The sequence below is a fragment of the Giraffa tippelskirchi genome, chromosome X, assembly GCF_054371585.1.
Source record: "Giraffa tippelskirchi isolate mGirTip1 chromosome X, T2T-mGirTip1v1.2.pri, whole genome shotgun sequence".
Classification (NCBI taxonomy): domain Eukaryota; kingdom Metazoa; phylum Chordata; class Mammalia; order Artiodactyla; family Giraffidae; genus Giraffa; species Giraffa tippelskirchi.
The window spans coordinates 49671757-49688414 of NC_137289.1; the positions used below are offsets into that span (position 1 = coordinate 49671757).

General features: G+C 34.6%; 1 protein-coding gene across 2 annotated transcripts in view; it reads right to left on the bottom strand.

Annotated features, from left to right (window-relative positions):
• The window catches only part of COL4A5 (collagen type IV alpha 5 chain), a 237641-nt gene that overhangs the window by 92185 nt on the left and 128798 nt on the right, over nt 1-16658 (bottom strand). For both annotated transcript variants that reach the window (XM_081565868.1, XM_081565869.1), the window contains exons 4-12: nt 16458-16502; nt 11084-11128; nt 10934-10996; nt 6421-6474; nt 6071-6097; nt 4053-4133; nt 2035-2097; nt 346-381; nt 123-164 (exon numbers count right to left, since the gene is read on the bottom strand). In XM_081565868.1, coding sequence (XP_081421994.1) covers nt 123-164; nt 346-381; nt 2035-2097; nt 4053-4133; nt 6071-6097; nt 6421-6474; nt 10934-10996; nt 11084-11128; nt 16458-16502 — 456 coding nt within the window. The remainder of the gene's footprint in view (nt 1-122; nt 165-345; nt 382-2034; nt 2098-4052; nt 4134-6070; nt 6098-6420; nt 6475-10933; nt 10997-11083; nt 11129-16457; nt 16503-16658) is intronic.

The following is a 16658-nucleotide window of genomic DNA, read 5'->3' on the forward strand; positions in this document are numbered from 1 at the left end:
AACAGACAATAATATAATATAACATGCAAGCTAATTTAGTTGCAAGAAGCAAAAAGACAAGTTCAAATGACTATGAAATAAAAAAACTTAGGGTTGAATAATCAACTTTTTTCTCTACTCACCTTCTCACCCTTGGGTCCCTGGAAATTTAAGCCCATATTCCCCTGAAGAGAGAGATTTGAATTTAAAACCTCATTGACTATGGCAGAAACCAACACAACATTGTAAAGCAATTTTCCTCCAATTAAAAATAAACAAATTAAATTAAAAAAATCATTGACAATAACATCAACAGCAATAAAATCGACACCAAATAAAAGATGTTAAATGAAGAAAGAAAACCACCTTTGGTCCTGGAAGTCCTGGTGGGCCAGGAGGGCCCTAAGAGTGAAAGACACAGAAAAAGGAAAAAAGAGTTATATTAATGAGTATATTAAAAATAAGTTGGTTTCATAGAAGTAAGGACTGAAAAAAGTTCTTTAAAATAATATTTCCTGAGTTTTTTTCTCACTGTTTTCTTGTCAGAGACACATATTTAAATTGATTTAAAGAAACTAGATGATAGTGGTGACTTCTCTTGACAGTCTACAAATGGGTGAGGGAAGAAATGCAAGGATGCGTAGGGGCTGTGGGGTAGTGTTCATGCCAAAAATCCATATAAAAATTAATCTCAACAAATATCAAACTAATCATATCAGAATTATGGGTTAAACTTAGGTACCATTAGACAATCAACTGTCCAGTTCTAAAAGGCATGTGTTTACTTTTTAGTGCAATTTGATTTTATATGATCTTTGTATATTTGAGAATGTTTTAAGGTTTGAAAAGTTAAATTGGCATTTGTCTGTCCAGGGATATCACATCCTGATGTCAAGTGATCTCCTTATTTACATATTATACCTTGGTAGCATTTCTAAGACTTTGCTTCATCCTTTGAATCAAGGTTAATTGCAGGGACATTAAGAACAGAGTGAATGTGTTATGTGGTCACAATAATTAAGGAAATTCAAGGTGTAACAATACACTTAGGGTAGGCCAAGGTTGTAATAGAGTTCGGAAAAAGTGCCATGCTCCAGAATCTCATGTTTTGCAAGATATTTACTACTAAAACAAACTAAACACAGAGGTTTTCTAATCCTCTCCTAAAGATTTCTGAAAAATCAGAAATTACAATCTTTTTCTGGTAGATCTTCTAGTATTTATCAAACATTATTTCGTTATTTCTTTCATTCATGAATAGAGGACCAATGGTCACAAGCAAAAATGTATAATCTATAAAGGTATAACGAACACTGTCATTTAAATATATGGTAGATGAGAGATATAGTGGCACATGAGAAATTACTTTGAAGTACAATTTTCTTGCCCTTTTAACAGGGCAACAGTAAAGTTCTAAGTTTAAAATATGACTTAAATGAAATTTAAGTATTTCAGGGGTAAAAGTACTTACAATTTATTAGAGTAGAAATATAAGTGACAATACAGGTAGTAAAGTAAGAGAACTAGTTGCACATTCAGGGTCTTTATAAGTTTTTGCTGCTTTCCTGGGGAATAAAAATCCTTACCCCATTTCAGAGTGATTCACTACCCTCACCAATCCTACTGTTCTGTCACAGGTCCTTAAGAAATGAGAGCTGATTTTTTTGTGTGTGTATGTGAATATCTATTTGTATTCCTTTTTTAACAGAAAAGTGCATCTTGAAGAAATATGTTTCATCAAGTGACTTAAGAATTGCCTTAGAAAACTTCATAAGATGGCCCCAGAAGTGACTTCAAATCTGACACATCAAGAGTTAACCACCAAGATACTTTATTTTAAATCTTTCCTTTTGTGTACCTCATTCTCTCCATCTATAAAATGGAGCTATTATTTAGCATATATATTATTCACCATAACACTATGGAATCTCCTATATAAGAAAACTTAAGAAAACTATAGATCAAATTCATTATTATTTCAAGTAATACAAATAATATTAATATTTGTAAAATGAAAGAAAAGGAGGAGAAATTAAATTATAGAAGCAAACTCACCATCAAACCTGGTGGTCCTGGGGGACCAATTGGCCCTGGTATACCAGGGGGACCAGCTGGGCCCTGTTATAAAGAAAGTAAAGAAAAGGATAAGAAAAAACTTGTATAAAGAACTAAATGGGTAAAATTTAAGTTTAGTTGCCAGAATTCTGTTCTACAATTCTATAATTCTGAAGTACTATAAGCAGAATTTTAAAATGTAGAAGAATAAAAGGATTGAATGACTATAAAGAAATTCAACTAAACAGAATGAATGCAGTTTTTAGAGAACTTATGTTTTACAGTGGTATACAATAAATATGGGACAAACGTATAGTAAGGAAGTTTTAAAATATGAAGCAATAACAATGGGCATTTAGTGGAGCTTTTATGGGAGAAATGGGAAGGGAAAGCCTACTAGTTTCAAGGTGGCTTCTCTAATTTTAAAATAAAAATGAATAAAATTAAACACAAAGAGGGGAGTGAGAAAGACTGGGACAAAAGATAAAGGAATGATGTAACGATTGTGGAGCAAAATTAGGCATCTTAATAAGTTGAAAATTTGACTGCCTTGAAATCTAGCAATTTTATATCTAGGTATAAATTCTGGATTATTTTATAACTTAAAAAATCTCAAAACAACCCAAATGCCCAACCACAGGAGATCAGAGAAACAAATTCTAGTATATCAAACAATGGACTGTAACATGGAAGTGAAACTGAATGAACTATGGTCATATACAATAATATGGGTGAATCTTAACATATCAAATAGAAAAAGTTGCAAAAAACTACACATACATTTTATATTATTTTAAAACCTAAATACTCTTGTTTAATGATATATGCACATGTAATAAAACTATGTTTAAGAAGAAATGGAAAACCCAGGATGGTAGCTACATCTTGGGAAAATGCAGAAGGATGTGACTGCCAGGAAAGGTTGATTGAAAATTACAATGTTCTAGTTCTTAAACAATGCATTGGGTTCATAAGTGCTCATTTGGTCATTATGCTTTGTAACCTACATATACTTTGCGTGTATTCTGCTATATTTTCAAATATAATACAGTAAAATTTAGAAAAGATTAGTAATACTTAAGAACATATGGATGGGTGATATCAAGTATGTATTAAGGTGATTAACGAAAAAAGTCCCTGACATTGTATCTTAGTGATCAAATACTAGAAAGAACTGATTTTTATTTTTGGCAAAGGGAGCAATCCTCATGAAATATAAACCTTAAAAAAATTAATTCCCTAATCTATAAATTCCCAAAAGTTGTTTTCATCTCTGTGTATGTTATGTGTAGGCTGACATGACAATTTTTCTTAAGATCACACATGACTTTCACTATACATATATTTTATTCTTTCAGCCTTCAAAATATGTTCATGTTATACATAACTGATAATGTTATAAATGAATTCTTCAAATACCTTGAATGGAAAACCTGCAATTTTTAATCAGACCATTTACTCCTACCACCCTACTGATCTCCACAGTACAGAAATAAGACTATATAGAAGACTGTTTCTGCTGCAAAACTCTGAAACAAAAATTTCCATAGAAACTGGATTTGAAAGGTAAAAGAACAAGCCACACTTCTTAAAAAGCTCCCTGGTCTGCATGAGACAAATGCTCAGGGCTGGAGCAATGGGATGACCCAGAGGGATGGGATGGGGAGGGAGGTGGGTGGGGGGTCCAGGAAGGGGAACACATGTAAACCCATGGCTGATTCATGTCAATATATGGCAAAAACTATTACAATATTGTAAAGTAATTAGCCCCCAACTAAAATAAATAAATTTATTAAAAAAACAAAACAAAACAACAAACAAACAAACAAACAAACAAAAAGCTCCCTGGTCAAGACTGCTTTTATTTTCACATACAACATACCTGCCATGCCTATCAAACCTCAGATGCTAATTTCTATAACGAAAATAGAGAATACTAAAGGCTGAGGATAAAAAAAAAGTGATGCTGTGATCTGATTTAATCAATAGGGCAAAGAAGAAAGTCAGCAGATGCTTACTTGTATTCCAGGAGGACCTGGATATCCTGGATTACCCTTTGGTCCTGGCAATGATGACATAATTATACTACCTGGTTCTCCCTGAAAGAAACCATATGTGGTGACTGTAAGTAATAGTTATAATACAGGAAAGCTGGCCAAAATATAAAAAATGAACTAAGCATTCAATTTGTCACATAAGTGTCCTCAAAGATTTAGATGACCTCAGCAGCTAAATGAATACATTTACTGTTCAAAGGAAAATGAAGAAGTGGGTAGAGTACATGGAAGTACAGTCAATTTGTTAAGAACCCGTCATACCTTTGGTTACTCATTCATGAAAAACATTAAATATTAATATTTGCCAAGAATTGTGTTAGGCTTTGGATGTTTTGTAGCAAAGAAGATAAAACAAGACACCTGTTCTCACTGTGCTAATAATATACTAGGGAAATTCATATCATAACATGTAAACAAATAAGATGATAAAATTTTCTGTTTAGAATTACAAAGGAAAACTACATGGTACATGATAAAGAGATGGTGGAGAACAATCACAGAAATGATAATTACATGATGTCCTAGAGGGGCTAACTATAGTTATAATGGAGATCATATTACAATATATAAACTTATCAAATTAGCATGTACACCTTAAATTTACACAATGTTATATGTCAAATATATTTCAATTAAAAAAAAAAGAAATAGTGGAGAAAATTTGTTTGGGCAGTAAAGAAGGGTAATCTATGAAGGCAACATTCAGGCTGAGATCTAAAGGATCATGAGTCAGCCAGGTGAAGATGAGGGAAGAGCTTAGGCAATGTAAGCAGCATGAACAAAGGACCCAGAAAGGGAAGAATCTGGCACATTCAAATAACTTAACGCAGACTGGTCTGATCGGTGAGCCCAAGGAAAAGCGACTTAGGGATAAGGCTGGAAATGTGGGGCAAGGACCAGAATATGCAGATCTTACAGGCCATAGAAAAAAATATGGACTTTATCTTGGATGCAGTGGGAAACCCTTGAAGGTTTATAAGGAGAGAAATTAAATTACTGATTTATATTTTTAAAAGATCACTCTTGGCTGCTTTGTATAGAATAAATCATGCTGGGAGGTGAGGGGTACAAAAAAGAAACTAGTTAAGAGGCTACTACACTAATCCAGATGAGGCATTATGATTAGTGTCCTGGCAGTGGAAATGAAGAAAAAGTAGATGAATTTTAATATATATACTTACAGGCAAAATTAACAGTATTTAGAGATAGTATGCAATGAGGAGATGTGTGAAGGAGTATAAGATGCAAATACTAACTCTCAGGCTTTAGTACATGTAAAAGTGTACATTATATATAGTGATACAAATTTTAGAGATGAGGAAAAGAGGAGGAAAAGGTATATTTGGGGGTCTGGGTTAACTCTGAGGACATTAATTTGAATGTCTGGGAGATAAGTCAGGGAGATGTCAGGGAAGCAGTTTAATGCATGCATGTAACTCAGAAGAAAATTTTGTTTTAGAGATAGAAATGTAGGTGTTCCATAACTAGACAGCAATCAATACCATGAGCATTAATAATATTGCTAGGCATAGAAGAGAAGAAGGGGTCAGGACTGTGTCTTGGTGCCTGCTAGATAGAATAACATGAGCTTGCATAGAAGACTGCAGAATAACTGGAGATGAAGAAGAAAGATTAGGAAAAGGGAAAGAATATTTCCAGAATATTCCCTCGCAGAAGCCAGAGGGAAAGAATATTTCCAGAGGGAGCAGGTGGTCAACTGAATCAAAATATAATGAAGAAGGTATCAAAAAAGAACTGTGAGGCTGATATACACATTTGCAAGCATATCAGCCCAAAAAAAAGTACTTAAAGCCATAAGAACAAAGGAGAATACCTAAGGAGATCTCATAAATGTGCACCTGTGCAACTTCTAGAAGCATCCATTTTAAGACAGAAGTCAGAGACATTATCTGATTGAAGATGCAGGCTTTCCAAATACTTTATTTAAAATGCTTACCTTTCCAACATGAGATACTTACCTTCATACCTGGGATCCCAGGAGGTCCCTATTATTAAAAAGAAAAGGAATTATATGAATGAGAGAGAAGGTAGCAAGCAAAATTGAATAGATTGCTATAAGATCATTCTGAGGAAAATATATCTTAAGATACTTAGAAATGACATTTATATTAAATATGCACTACAGAATCTTTGCTTTTACCCAGCAGAAAGCTCTATGCACTACCAACCTCTTTTTTTTAAAAAATCATTTTACTTTATTACTTTGAAAAGTACTATTTTGTTCCATACAAATGCACTGAGCTCACTTTGTACACTTCTGCTTATGTTAATTCCTGTGTTCATTATAATTCCAAATTTTATAACTTACTGGAGGACCCTGTAAACCGGGAAAACCGGGACTGCCTGGAAATCCACGTTCTCCCTAGAAGGAGTTAAAAATAAAAAGCATGGAGGAACAGAAAACAAAGCATCATTACACAAGCAAACAATGACTTACTGAAAAAATTTCTGCAAAAGTCATTTTGAAACATGCCAGATTGTCAAAAATTCATTAGCCTTCACTTTTTTTTTTATGTTGAATTTCTGAAATACATTTTTAAACTTACATTTTATTTATTTATTTTTTTTATAAATTTATTTATTTTAGTTGGGGGCTAATTACTTTACAATATTGTAATAGTTTTTGCCATACATTGACATGAATCAGCCATGGGTTTACATGTGTTCCCCTTCCTGGACCCCCCACCCACCTCCCTCCCCATCCCATCCTTCTGGATCATCCCATTGCCCCGGCCCTGAGCCCTTGTCACATGCATCGAACATGGAATGGTGTTCTGTTTCACATATGATAATGTACATGTTTCAATGCTATTCTCGCAGAACGTCCTACCCTCACCTTCTCCCTCAGAGTCCATAAAATTGTTCCATGCATCTGTGTCTCTTATTCTGTCTCGCATATAGGGTTATCGTTACCATCTTTCAAATTCCATATATATGCATTAGTATACTGTATTGGTGTTTTTCTTTCTGGCTTACTTCACTCTGTATAATGGGCTCCAGTTTCATCCATCTCAGTAGAACCGATTCAAATGTATTTTTTTTAATGGCTGAGTAATATTCCATTGTGTATATGTACCACAGCTTCCTTATCCATTCGTCTGCTGATGGACATCTAGGTTGCTTCCATGTCCTGCATTAGCCTTCACTTTTAAATTACCTTGATATCAACTATCCACATCAATTCAACCTTCTAAGATACTTTTACCTCCACTCATGAATCCCAATCAGAAATAAAGGAAAAATCTTCTACTTTAGCCTTCACTTTTAAATTACCTTGATATCAACTATCCATATCAATTCAACCTTCTAAGATACTTTTACCTCCACTCATGAATTCCAATCAGAAATAAAGGAAAAAAATCTTCTACTTTAGTCATTTTCTTCTCGCAAATCCATTTTGAGAGAATCATACCAGATTCCTGGCTATCATCACATTTAATAGTTAATGATCTGCCCCAATTTCCTGCCCATGTATTATATAGATTCATATTTTAACTGCCCCATTGCTTTTTTCTTTTATCGTAAACTATTTCAAATTATTTTTGTAAAGAGGGAAGGATGGTAAGAAAGAATGCAATTAATATCACCAAGAGTACAATCATAGCAATAGTTTTAGCAATTGCAGGTCATTATGTTCCCTAGGCACCCAATTTTTCTCACTCCCTATTGTAAAGTACTAATACGGGCATTTGGTTTAGAAAACAAAAGCTAAAATGGCTGTAGAGGAACCCCGATGCAACCTCCTTTCAAATACCCATGTGCTGTAGTACTTCTAGAAACATCCTTGTCAGAGCTTAAAAGAGTAAATGATATAGCTATGTGCCTTTGACTTATTGTCCAATATCCCTTTCTCCACCACTTTTTACACATGGAAAAAATAAGCTCAGACAGAAAGGAAGTGGCCTGTACATCGAGTTTAGAAAACAGAGAGCAAAACAATCCATATATTTTGACTCCATCTCTAGGGTTCATTCAATTAGTTACACAGTTAGAAATATAAGAATCCATTTAATCTGCAGGTACACATAATGCTTTTTCCAGGCCAGTATTCTGGAGTGGGTAGCCTTTCCCTTCTCTAGGGGATCTTCCCAACCCAGGGATCGAACCGAGGTCTCCTGCATTGCAGGCGGACTCTTTACCAGCTAAGCCACAAGGGAAGCCCAGTTACACAGTTAGAAATATAAGATTCCAAAACAGACATTTCTCCAAAGAAGAAATACAGATGGCTAACAAACACATGAAAAGATGCTCAACATCACTCATTATTAGAGAAATGCAAATCAAAACCACAATGAGGTATCATTTCACACCAGTCAGAATGGCTGCTATCCAAAAGTCTACAAGCAATAAATGCTGGAGAGGGTGTGGAGAAAAGGGAACCCTCTTACACTGTTGGTGGGAATGCAAACTAGTACAGCCACTATGGAGAACAGTGTGGAGATTCCTTAAAAAACTGGGAATAGAACTGCCATATGACCCAGCAATCCCACTGCTGGGCATACACACCGAGGAAACCAGAATTGAAAGAGACGCATGTACCCCAATGTTCATCGCAGCACTGTTTACAATAGCCAGGACATGGAAGCAACCTAGATGTCCATCAGCAGACGAATGGATAAGGAAGCTGTGGTACATATACACAATGGAATATTACTCAGCCATTAAAAAAATACATTTGAATCGGTTCTACTGAGATGGATGAAACTGGAGCCCATTATACAGAGTGAAGTAAGCCAGAAAGAAAAACACCAATACAGTATACTAATGCATATATATGGAATTTGAAAGATGGCAACGATAACCCTATATGCGAGACAGAATAAGAGACACAGATGCATAGAACAATTTTATGGACTCTGAGGGAGAAGGTGAGGGTGGGACGTTCTGGGAGAATAGCATTGAAACATGTATATTATCATATGTGAAACAGAACACCATTCCATGTTTGATGCATGAGACAAGGGCTCAGGGCCGGGGCAATGGGATGACCCAGAGGGATGGGATGGGGAGGGAGGTGGGTGGGGGGTCCAGGAAGGGGAACACATGTAAACCCATGGCTGATTCATGTCAATGTATGGCAAAAACTATTACAATATTGTAAAGTAATTAGCCCCCAACTAAAATAAATAAATTTATAAAAAAAAAAGAAATACAAGATTCCATTTAATCTGCAGGTACACATAATGTTTTTTAAAAATTTTTTGTTGCTTACATAATTGGAGGGGACTCAAATGCAAACTAATCATGAGATCTGCTAAGGTGTTGCTTTAACAACAACAAAAAAAGAAAAAGATCCCTTTAATCACATAGCATACTATACTCATTGTAGATATATCTGGTTTTAATTAAGACTTTGGCTAGTGGTCTGTTTGTTGCTCAAGACATGCTAGCAAAAAACAATCAAATTACCAGAATAGGCACATGAATGTAGCCTGCTTTAACATGCAATATGCCATGCAAACTAACTCCATGTTGGTCCTATCACTGTAAGGTTGCCCCAAGAAAAAATGAAAAACAAAGTAAGCCTCACAAATCCAAAATCAGAATATTATTATTATTAGTGGTAAGGATGACAGTGATTTGGAGAAATATTGGAGGTAACAGTAACTTTATTGCCTACAAGTATACATTACAATGATTATCATAAAATGTGATGGCCTGCATAATGCAAAATAGTTTGTTCAAGTTATTTTAAATATTATGCCCTAATGTAAAATATGACAAAAGTCATTAATTAGAAAGATCTAGGGTATTTCAGAATAGTTTCACAGAGTATTATGTGCAATATTGAAATGTCAAAAGGATACACAGAAAATAATATTTCATTAACCTATAGGAAAAGGAGAAAAGTGAGGGAATAAGAAATGGGAAAAAATACTTTTAAGCTTTTAAAAAGAGCAAATTTTCCTCTCATTTTTCCTTGCTCTCATTTTATACTTAATCCAAATAGTTGGATTTAGTCTTGACTAAAGAAAAGAGGGCTGGGAAACAATGTTTGTAGCATATGACACTTTATTTTCTCACTTGTTAAATTCATTATTTTCTATGATGGAGAAGTTTCAGGTTTCATACTAATAGTTCATAGTAAAAACTGATGTGGTGTATTACACATAGATTTTTAGGATTTTTCTTCAGGAAGTTATTGGGCAAGATAAAAAAGGTTTAAGAATATGAAAGATTTGAAAATTTAAAGTGTACCTAGTTTAAAAAAAAAATCAAAGCTAATGAATGACATTCACAAGTATTACTCTTAACAACTGATAATAAAGATGTGTGTGTATTTATATATATATATATATATATACACATATATATGTGTATTTATATGTATAAACATATATATCCTAATTCCTTAACTCTCATTTCATTCATTGAAATATGTATATTATCATATGTGAAATAGATCGCCAGTCCAGGTTTGATGCATGAGACAGGGTGCTCGGGGCTGGTGCACTGGGATGACCCTGAGGGATGGGATGGGGAGTGAGGTGGGAGGAGGGTTCAGGATAGGGAACACATGTACACCCATGGCTGATTCATGTCAATGTATGGCAAAAACTCTCATTTTACTTTACACTAAAACACAAAAGGGTTTGGTAGGTAATCTTCAACTCAATGCAATATTCCAACTAATTATACAGGCTTAAAGAATTACTGATGTTTCAGTATACTGAAAATGTTAACTCAGAACATACCCTATGTCTGTCCTAGACATGAAGCTACTATAGCTCTTCTTTGACATTCTCGATATTGATTCCTTGAAATGTTTAAGTCCATTATTATCAAGCATATTGCCTAAGATTAAGTCAAATAAATCTCACCTTGGTTCCATTGCATCCGGGAATACCTTGAGGTCCTGGGGCCCCATCATGGCCTGGCATTCCCTTTGAAAGGGGATATAACACATGTATAATATTTCTTAGATTACTGTTTTAAGAATTTTTTTAAATAAGAAGCCAAATTCTACTTACAGGAAGACCTGGTGTCCCTGGAAATCCAGGAAGTCCAGGAGGACCCTATAAAAAGAAATGAATAAACAAATAACAATCAATGACAATAAAATAATATCCAACCTAAGGGAATTATGAAAACTACATTTAGACAGCAATGGACAAAATGTGTCTCATTGATTATTATGCATCATTCTTTTTTAAACACTATAGAAAAAACTATACATGTTTAAAATCTCTTTTATAGAAACCTATAGAAGATACTCCTATTTGAGTGAGTTGTTTTAATTGTCCTTAGTTCAGTTCAGTTCAGTCGCTCAGTCGTGTCTGACTCTTTGTGACCCCACGGATTGCAGCACGCCAGGCCTCCCTGTCCATCACCAACTCCTGGAGTTTACTCAAACTCATGTCCATTGAGTCGGTGATGCCATCCAACCATCTCATCCTCTGTCGTCCCCTTCTCCTCCCACCTTCAATCTTTCCCAGAATCGGGGTCTTTTCAAATGAGTCAGTTCTTTGCATCAGGTGGCCAAAGTATTGGTGTTTCAGCTTCAACATCAGTCCTTCCAATGAATATTCAGGACTGATTTCCTTTAGGATGGACTGGCTGGATCTCCTTGCAGTCCAAGGGACTGTCAAGAGGCTTCTGCAACACCACAGATCAAAAGCATCAATTCTTCAGTGCTTAGCTTTCTTTACAGTCCAACTCTCACATCCATACATGACTACTGGAAAAACCATAGCCTCGACTAGACGGACCTTTGTTGGCAAAGTAATGTCTTTGCTTTTTAATATGCTGTCTAGGTTGGTCATAACTTTCCTTCCAAGGAGTAAGCGTCTTTTTATTTCATGGTGCAGTCCCCATCTGCAGTGATTTTGGAGCCCCCCAAAAATAAAATCTGCCACTGTTTCCACTGTTTCACCATTTATCTGCCATGAAGTGATACGACCAGATGCCATGATCTTAGTTTTCTGAATGTTGAGCTTTAAGCCAACTTTTTCACTCTCCTCTCACTTTCATCAAGAGGCTCTTAAGTTCTTCTTCGCTTTCTGTCCATAAGAGTGGTGCCATCTGCATATCTGAGGTTATTGATATTTCTCCTGGCAGTCCTGATTCCAGCTTGTGTTTCATCCAGCCCAGCATTTCTCATAATGTACTCTGCATGTAAGTTAAATGCGCAGGGTGACAATATACAGCCTTGATGTACTCCTTTCCCTATTTGGAACCAGTCTGCTGTTCCATGTCTAGTTCTAACTGTTGCTTCCTGATCTGCATACAGATTTCTCAAGAGGCAGGTCAGGTGGTCTGGTATTCCCATTTCTTTAAGAATTTTCCACAGTTGGTGGTGATGTAGGAGCAGGCAAATTAGTGGATGAAATGTCTGTTCTAAAATACAAAGTGATTCTCCCAGGTTTGTGATGAATCCTGAATACAGCAGGGTATGGATAAGTGGCAAATACTGATATATCTGCCTCCAAGAACATCAATGTGATCACCTCCAAAATCTTAATCAAATATCCCTGTCAGGATTGGCAAAAAATACAAGTTTGACAAAATTCTCTGTAGGTAAGGCTATGAAGAAAAGGTACAATCATACAACTGCTAATGGGATTTAAACACCATGGAGAGAAATTTGGAAATATATAACAAAATTACACATGTATTTATTTACTCTTTGAAGCAACTCATTTCAAGAAATCTATCCCAAAGGCACATAAGAAATTATAAAATATGAAATTCAAGGTTACTGACTGAATTATTGTAGCTAAAGTTTAGAAATGGACATATAACCAGAGTTATAGCTGAAGGTTAGAAAAAAGGCATGCATGTGTGCTCAGTCATGTCCAACTCTTTGTGACCCCATGGACTGTAGCCCACCAGGCTCCTCTGTTCATGGGATTCTCCAGGCAAGAATACTGGAGTGGGTTGCCATTCCCTTCTCCAGGGAACAAATAGGGACATGAATAAATCAACTATGGTGTATCTGCATAATAAAAAACTATGCAGCTTTAAAAAAGAATGCAGAAGATCTCTGTACACTGAAATAGATGCCTTATAACAAAGGTAGTGATACTAAACAATGCAAAGATAAACAGAAAATGAAAAATGATTATCTCTGGGGGAAAGAGGAAAGGGGATGGGGAGATGGTAAAGAAGGATGGGAAGCATCTCTGTCTATACCTAGTCTTATAGAACAATGAACTTGTTTTAAATAATGAAAATTTTAAAAAAAGGTAGAAAGGAAATTATCAAGAATTGAAAGCAAACTGGAACCAATGAACCTAATGTACATCAAACTGTGGACAGTAAGCATACATAGAAGAAAACTACTTTTGACTGAAATGAGTCAATTCAAAGGGATAAAAAACAGCAAAGAAATAATTAGTGGCAATTAAGATTTCTATTACTTTTAAAATTGAAATGTTTATTTTGTTTATTTGTATATTGTTATTTTGAAGCCATTATAGCTATACTGTAGGACAAAGGAATTAATTATATTAATATCATTGGGAAATCAAGATTTTCATGTTAGAGAAAGAAAGGTGGCAGGGGGAGAGAACAAGTATAAAAAAACATTTTATTTTAAAGTTCAAATGGAAGTAATAATATGAATTCATGATATTTTTATCTTTAAAAAATACATATTTCTTAACTCTGTCCACTTAAAATACATCAAAACAGTGACAAAACTAGTAGTAATGAACACTCCTTATATTCAGACTGTGGAATCTAAATCACTGAAAGAATCTGTAATCAGAGATGTGGTCAATTCCAGATCTAGAGAGGGCATGCATAAGTTGAGCCTGAAGGGTCTTATGTCAGAAAGCAAAGAAATTATCAAAGATCAATAGGGTTTTGTCAATAGCACAAATCACAGGGGCCAACTTGAAGAGGCTCCCACAGACAAAGATGAAATAATTTGAGCTTCAAAAAGAATAATGAGTACAGGTGATTGAAACACAGAAATTCCATGTGTTTCTAATGATAAATTAAAAAAACCTTCCTTGATCATCACTCAAAGTTGCCAGTATACAAACTCATTACCCCACTAGAATTCGGCTGATAAATGAGAATTCAAGTTAATAAATTAGAATACAAGCTATTCAATGAAGGATTGATAGACTTTTAAAACTTATCGTTTTGCAACTCCAAATGAAAAACAAAAACTTGGATCTAACCAATGATCATGGATGGATGCTAATCCACTATGTGAAAGTCGATGGGGAAATTTTGGTGGCAGAATCAGGCTCATACATCTGAGACCACTGACCAAATCTAGCATCAAAAAAGTGGGATAGACAGACGTACATGTCATGAGATGTAATTCAATAGTAAATATACAGCATTACCTATAAAGCATTGTTTTTCAATTTTCTTTCATTTTTTTATCAGTATAGTTTATATATAGTAAAATGCACACATCTTAAATGTACAGGTTTTTCTTTATTCCTAGAAAGTTCCCTAGTGCCTCTTCTAAGGCAACCTCAAATTTGTAGGAAACATGGGGGACAGAGAAATAACTTAAATGACATTATGAGGAAACAGTCAGGCAGATCCAGATTGTGCAACACAGTACAATGCCATGATCCAGTTTTCTTCGATGGCATAATAAAAGAGGCTTAAGAAATACATCAAGCAAATGCAATATGTGGAACTTTCCCAAAGAAATCTTTGGGACAACTGAGAAAATCTGAATATGGACTGAGTTTTAAACGATATTGAAAAGTTTTTGCTAAGTTTTTGAGGTGTAATAATGGCATAATGTGGTTATCAGTTCAAGAAACATAATATTCATTGGTGGAATGATGATGTGAGGAATTTACTTTAAAATATTACAGGCGACAGTGGTGAGGTATAGATGAAACAATGTTGTCAAAATGTTGATAGTTTTTGAAGCCAAGTAATGACTTCATGGGGGGTGTCATTGTAATATTAATATTTTCTCTGTAAATTTGTGTATGTTTTAAATTTTCCATAATAAGTCTTTTAAAAATCTGCATGCCAACAGCTGCCTGTGAGCTGAGACCTGAGGATGCAGAAACTATCAGGCCACCGAGTTCTAAACACTCTCAGACACTTGAAGGTGGGAAGTGATAGAGTGGACAGATTTTTTTAGTCTCAGCAGTACTTAGGACCTAGTTAATGGTAGCTATAGCTATTAAGATATATGTTATGATTATTATGAACAGCTTTAATAGTATATTGATATTCAGTTATGATAGAAAAACACAGAAGCATGTCTGCTAAAAAAATGTCAAAGGTTTTGAGTTTCTTCCCTGCTTTTCCACTGCTCTACCTCTACACCAGTCAAAAGTAGCACATAAGGCAAAAGCTACGTGTTGTTAAGACGTATATAGCAAACAGAATACTTTAAATATTTATGTAAAATGTATACATCTACTAAATTTCTGGAGATCAGAGGATCAGAATGTTTTTCTTTGTAATACACGTAAATATACTAAGCCACCACCCATATATTCTATATTCAAATTCAGGGACCTTGTCAATCTATGAACACAGAATTTCAGAGCTAAAAGAGACCGTGGAAATTGTCTTGTTTGACTTTCTAATTTAACAAATGAAGAATCTGAGGCTCAGAAAAGTTAAATATGATTTTCCAAAAGCCAGTACTATTTATAAACTATAGTTTCCTCCCAAATCTAAAACACACCGAAAAGTATATGTCTACATAAAAGCTTTTCAGAAAAATTACACTAAATGTGCACTTAAATTTTCAAACACATCTTGAATTTCAGAACGTTAAAATTTGAAAAATCATACATCTCAGAACTGATAAGATACTGTATTCTTCCAAAAATAGCTATTATTTTTTAAAATATTTTGCTATAATGTAGTTACATGGTGGTATAGGCAGTAAAACTTTATGGAACTGACCTCCTTTTTCAAAAATAGTTATTCTTTAACATAATGGCTTCAATTAGAGCTTCTCAAACTTATTCTCTTCAAGACACACAAATAAAATTATACTATTTGTACCTGGTTCCCAGGGAGGGTACACAACCTAAGGTGATCAGTTTCCTGAACTCTGAGGTCTGTGATGATCACCTTGGTTGAGTAGTTCTGCTTTAAACCACTTTTGTGATGTATATTTTTTTAAAATTTGAAAAATTGAAATTCAATACTTTCACATTTCTCAACCATAAGTTACTTTAAAGTCTTCTTATATTAGTTTAAATAGACATCTGGATATATAAAGACAACTATCAAAATAGTAAAGAAAGGCTAATTATAGACATATGAACTCTGAAACTTTAAAAGACTTCACTTTTACTCCTGCATTTCTATATGAGTCTTTTTTCAGTTGCCTTACAACACTTTAGCAGCTTCTTTGTTTTGACCAACAAAACATTTGATACAGAAAATATCACTTACTCTGATCCCTTTTGGTCCTGGTGGCCCTGGAATTCCATCATCACCCTGAAAAATACAACATATTTAGTTCTTCAAAAAGAGCCCTCGAATAACTAACTTTATATTGTAAACTGAGACAAATTTTTGTGAACCTTTGTGAAAGTTAGTGGTAAATTTACATACCCAAGGAAGAAGTATTTATTATTGAGACTAAAAGCACTA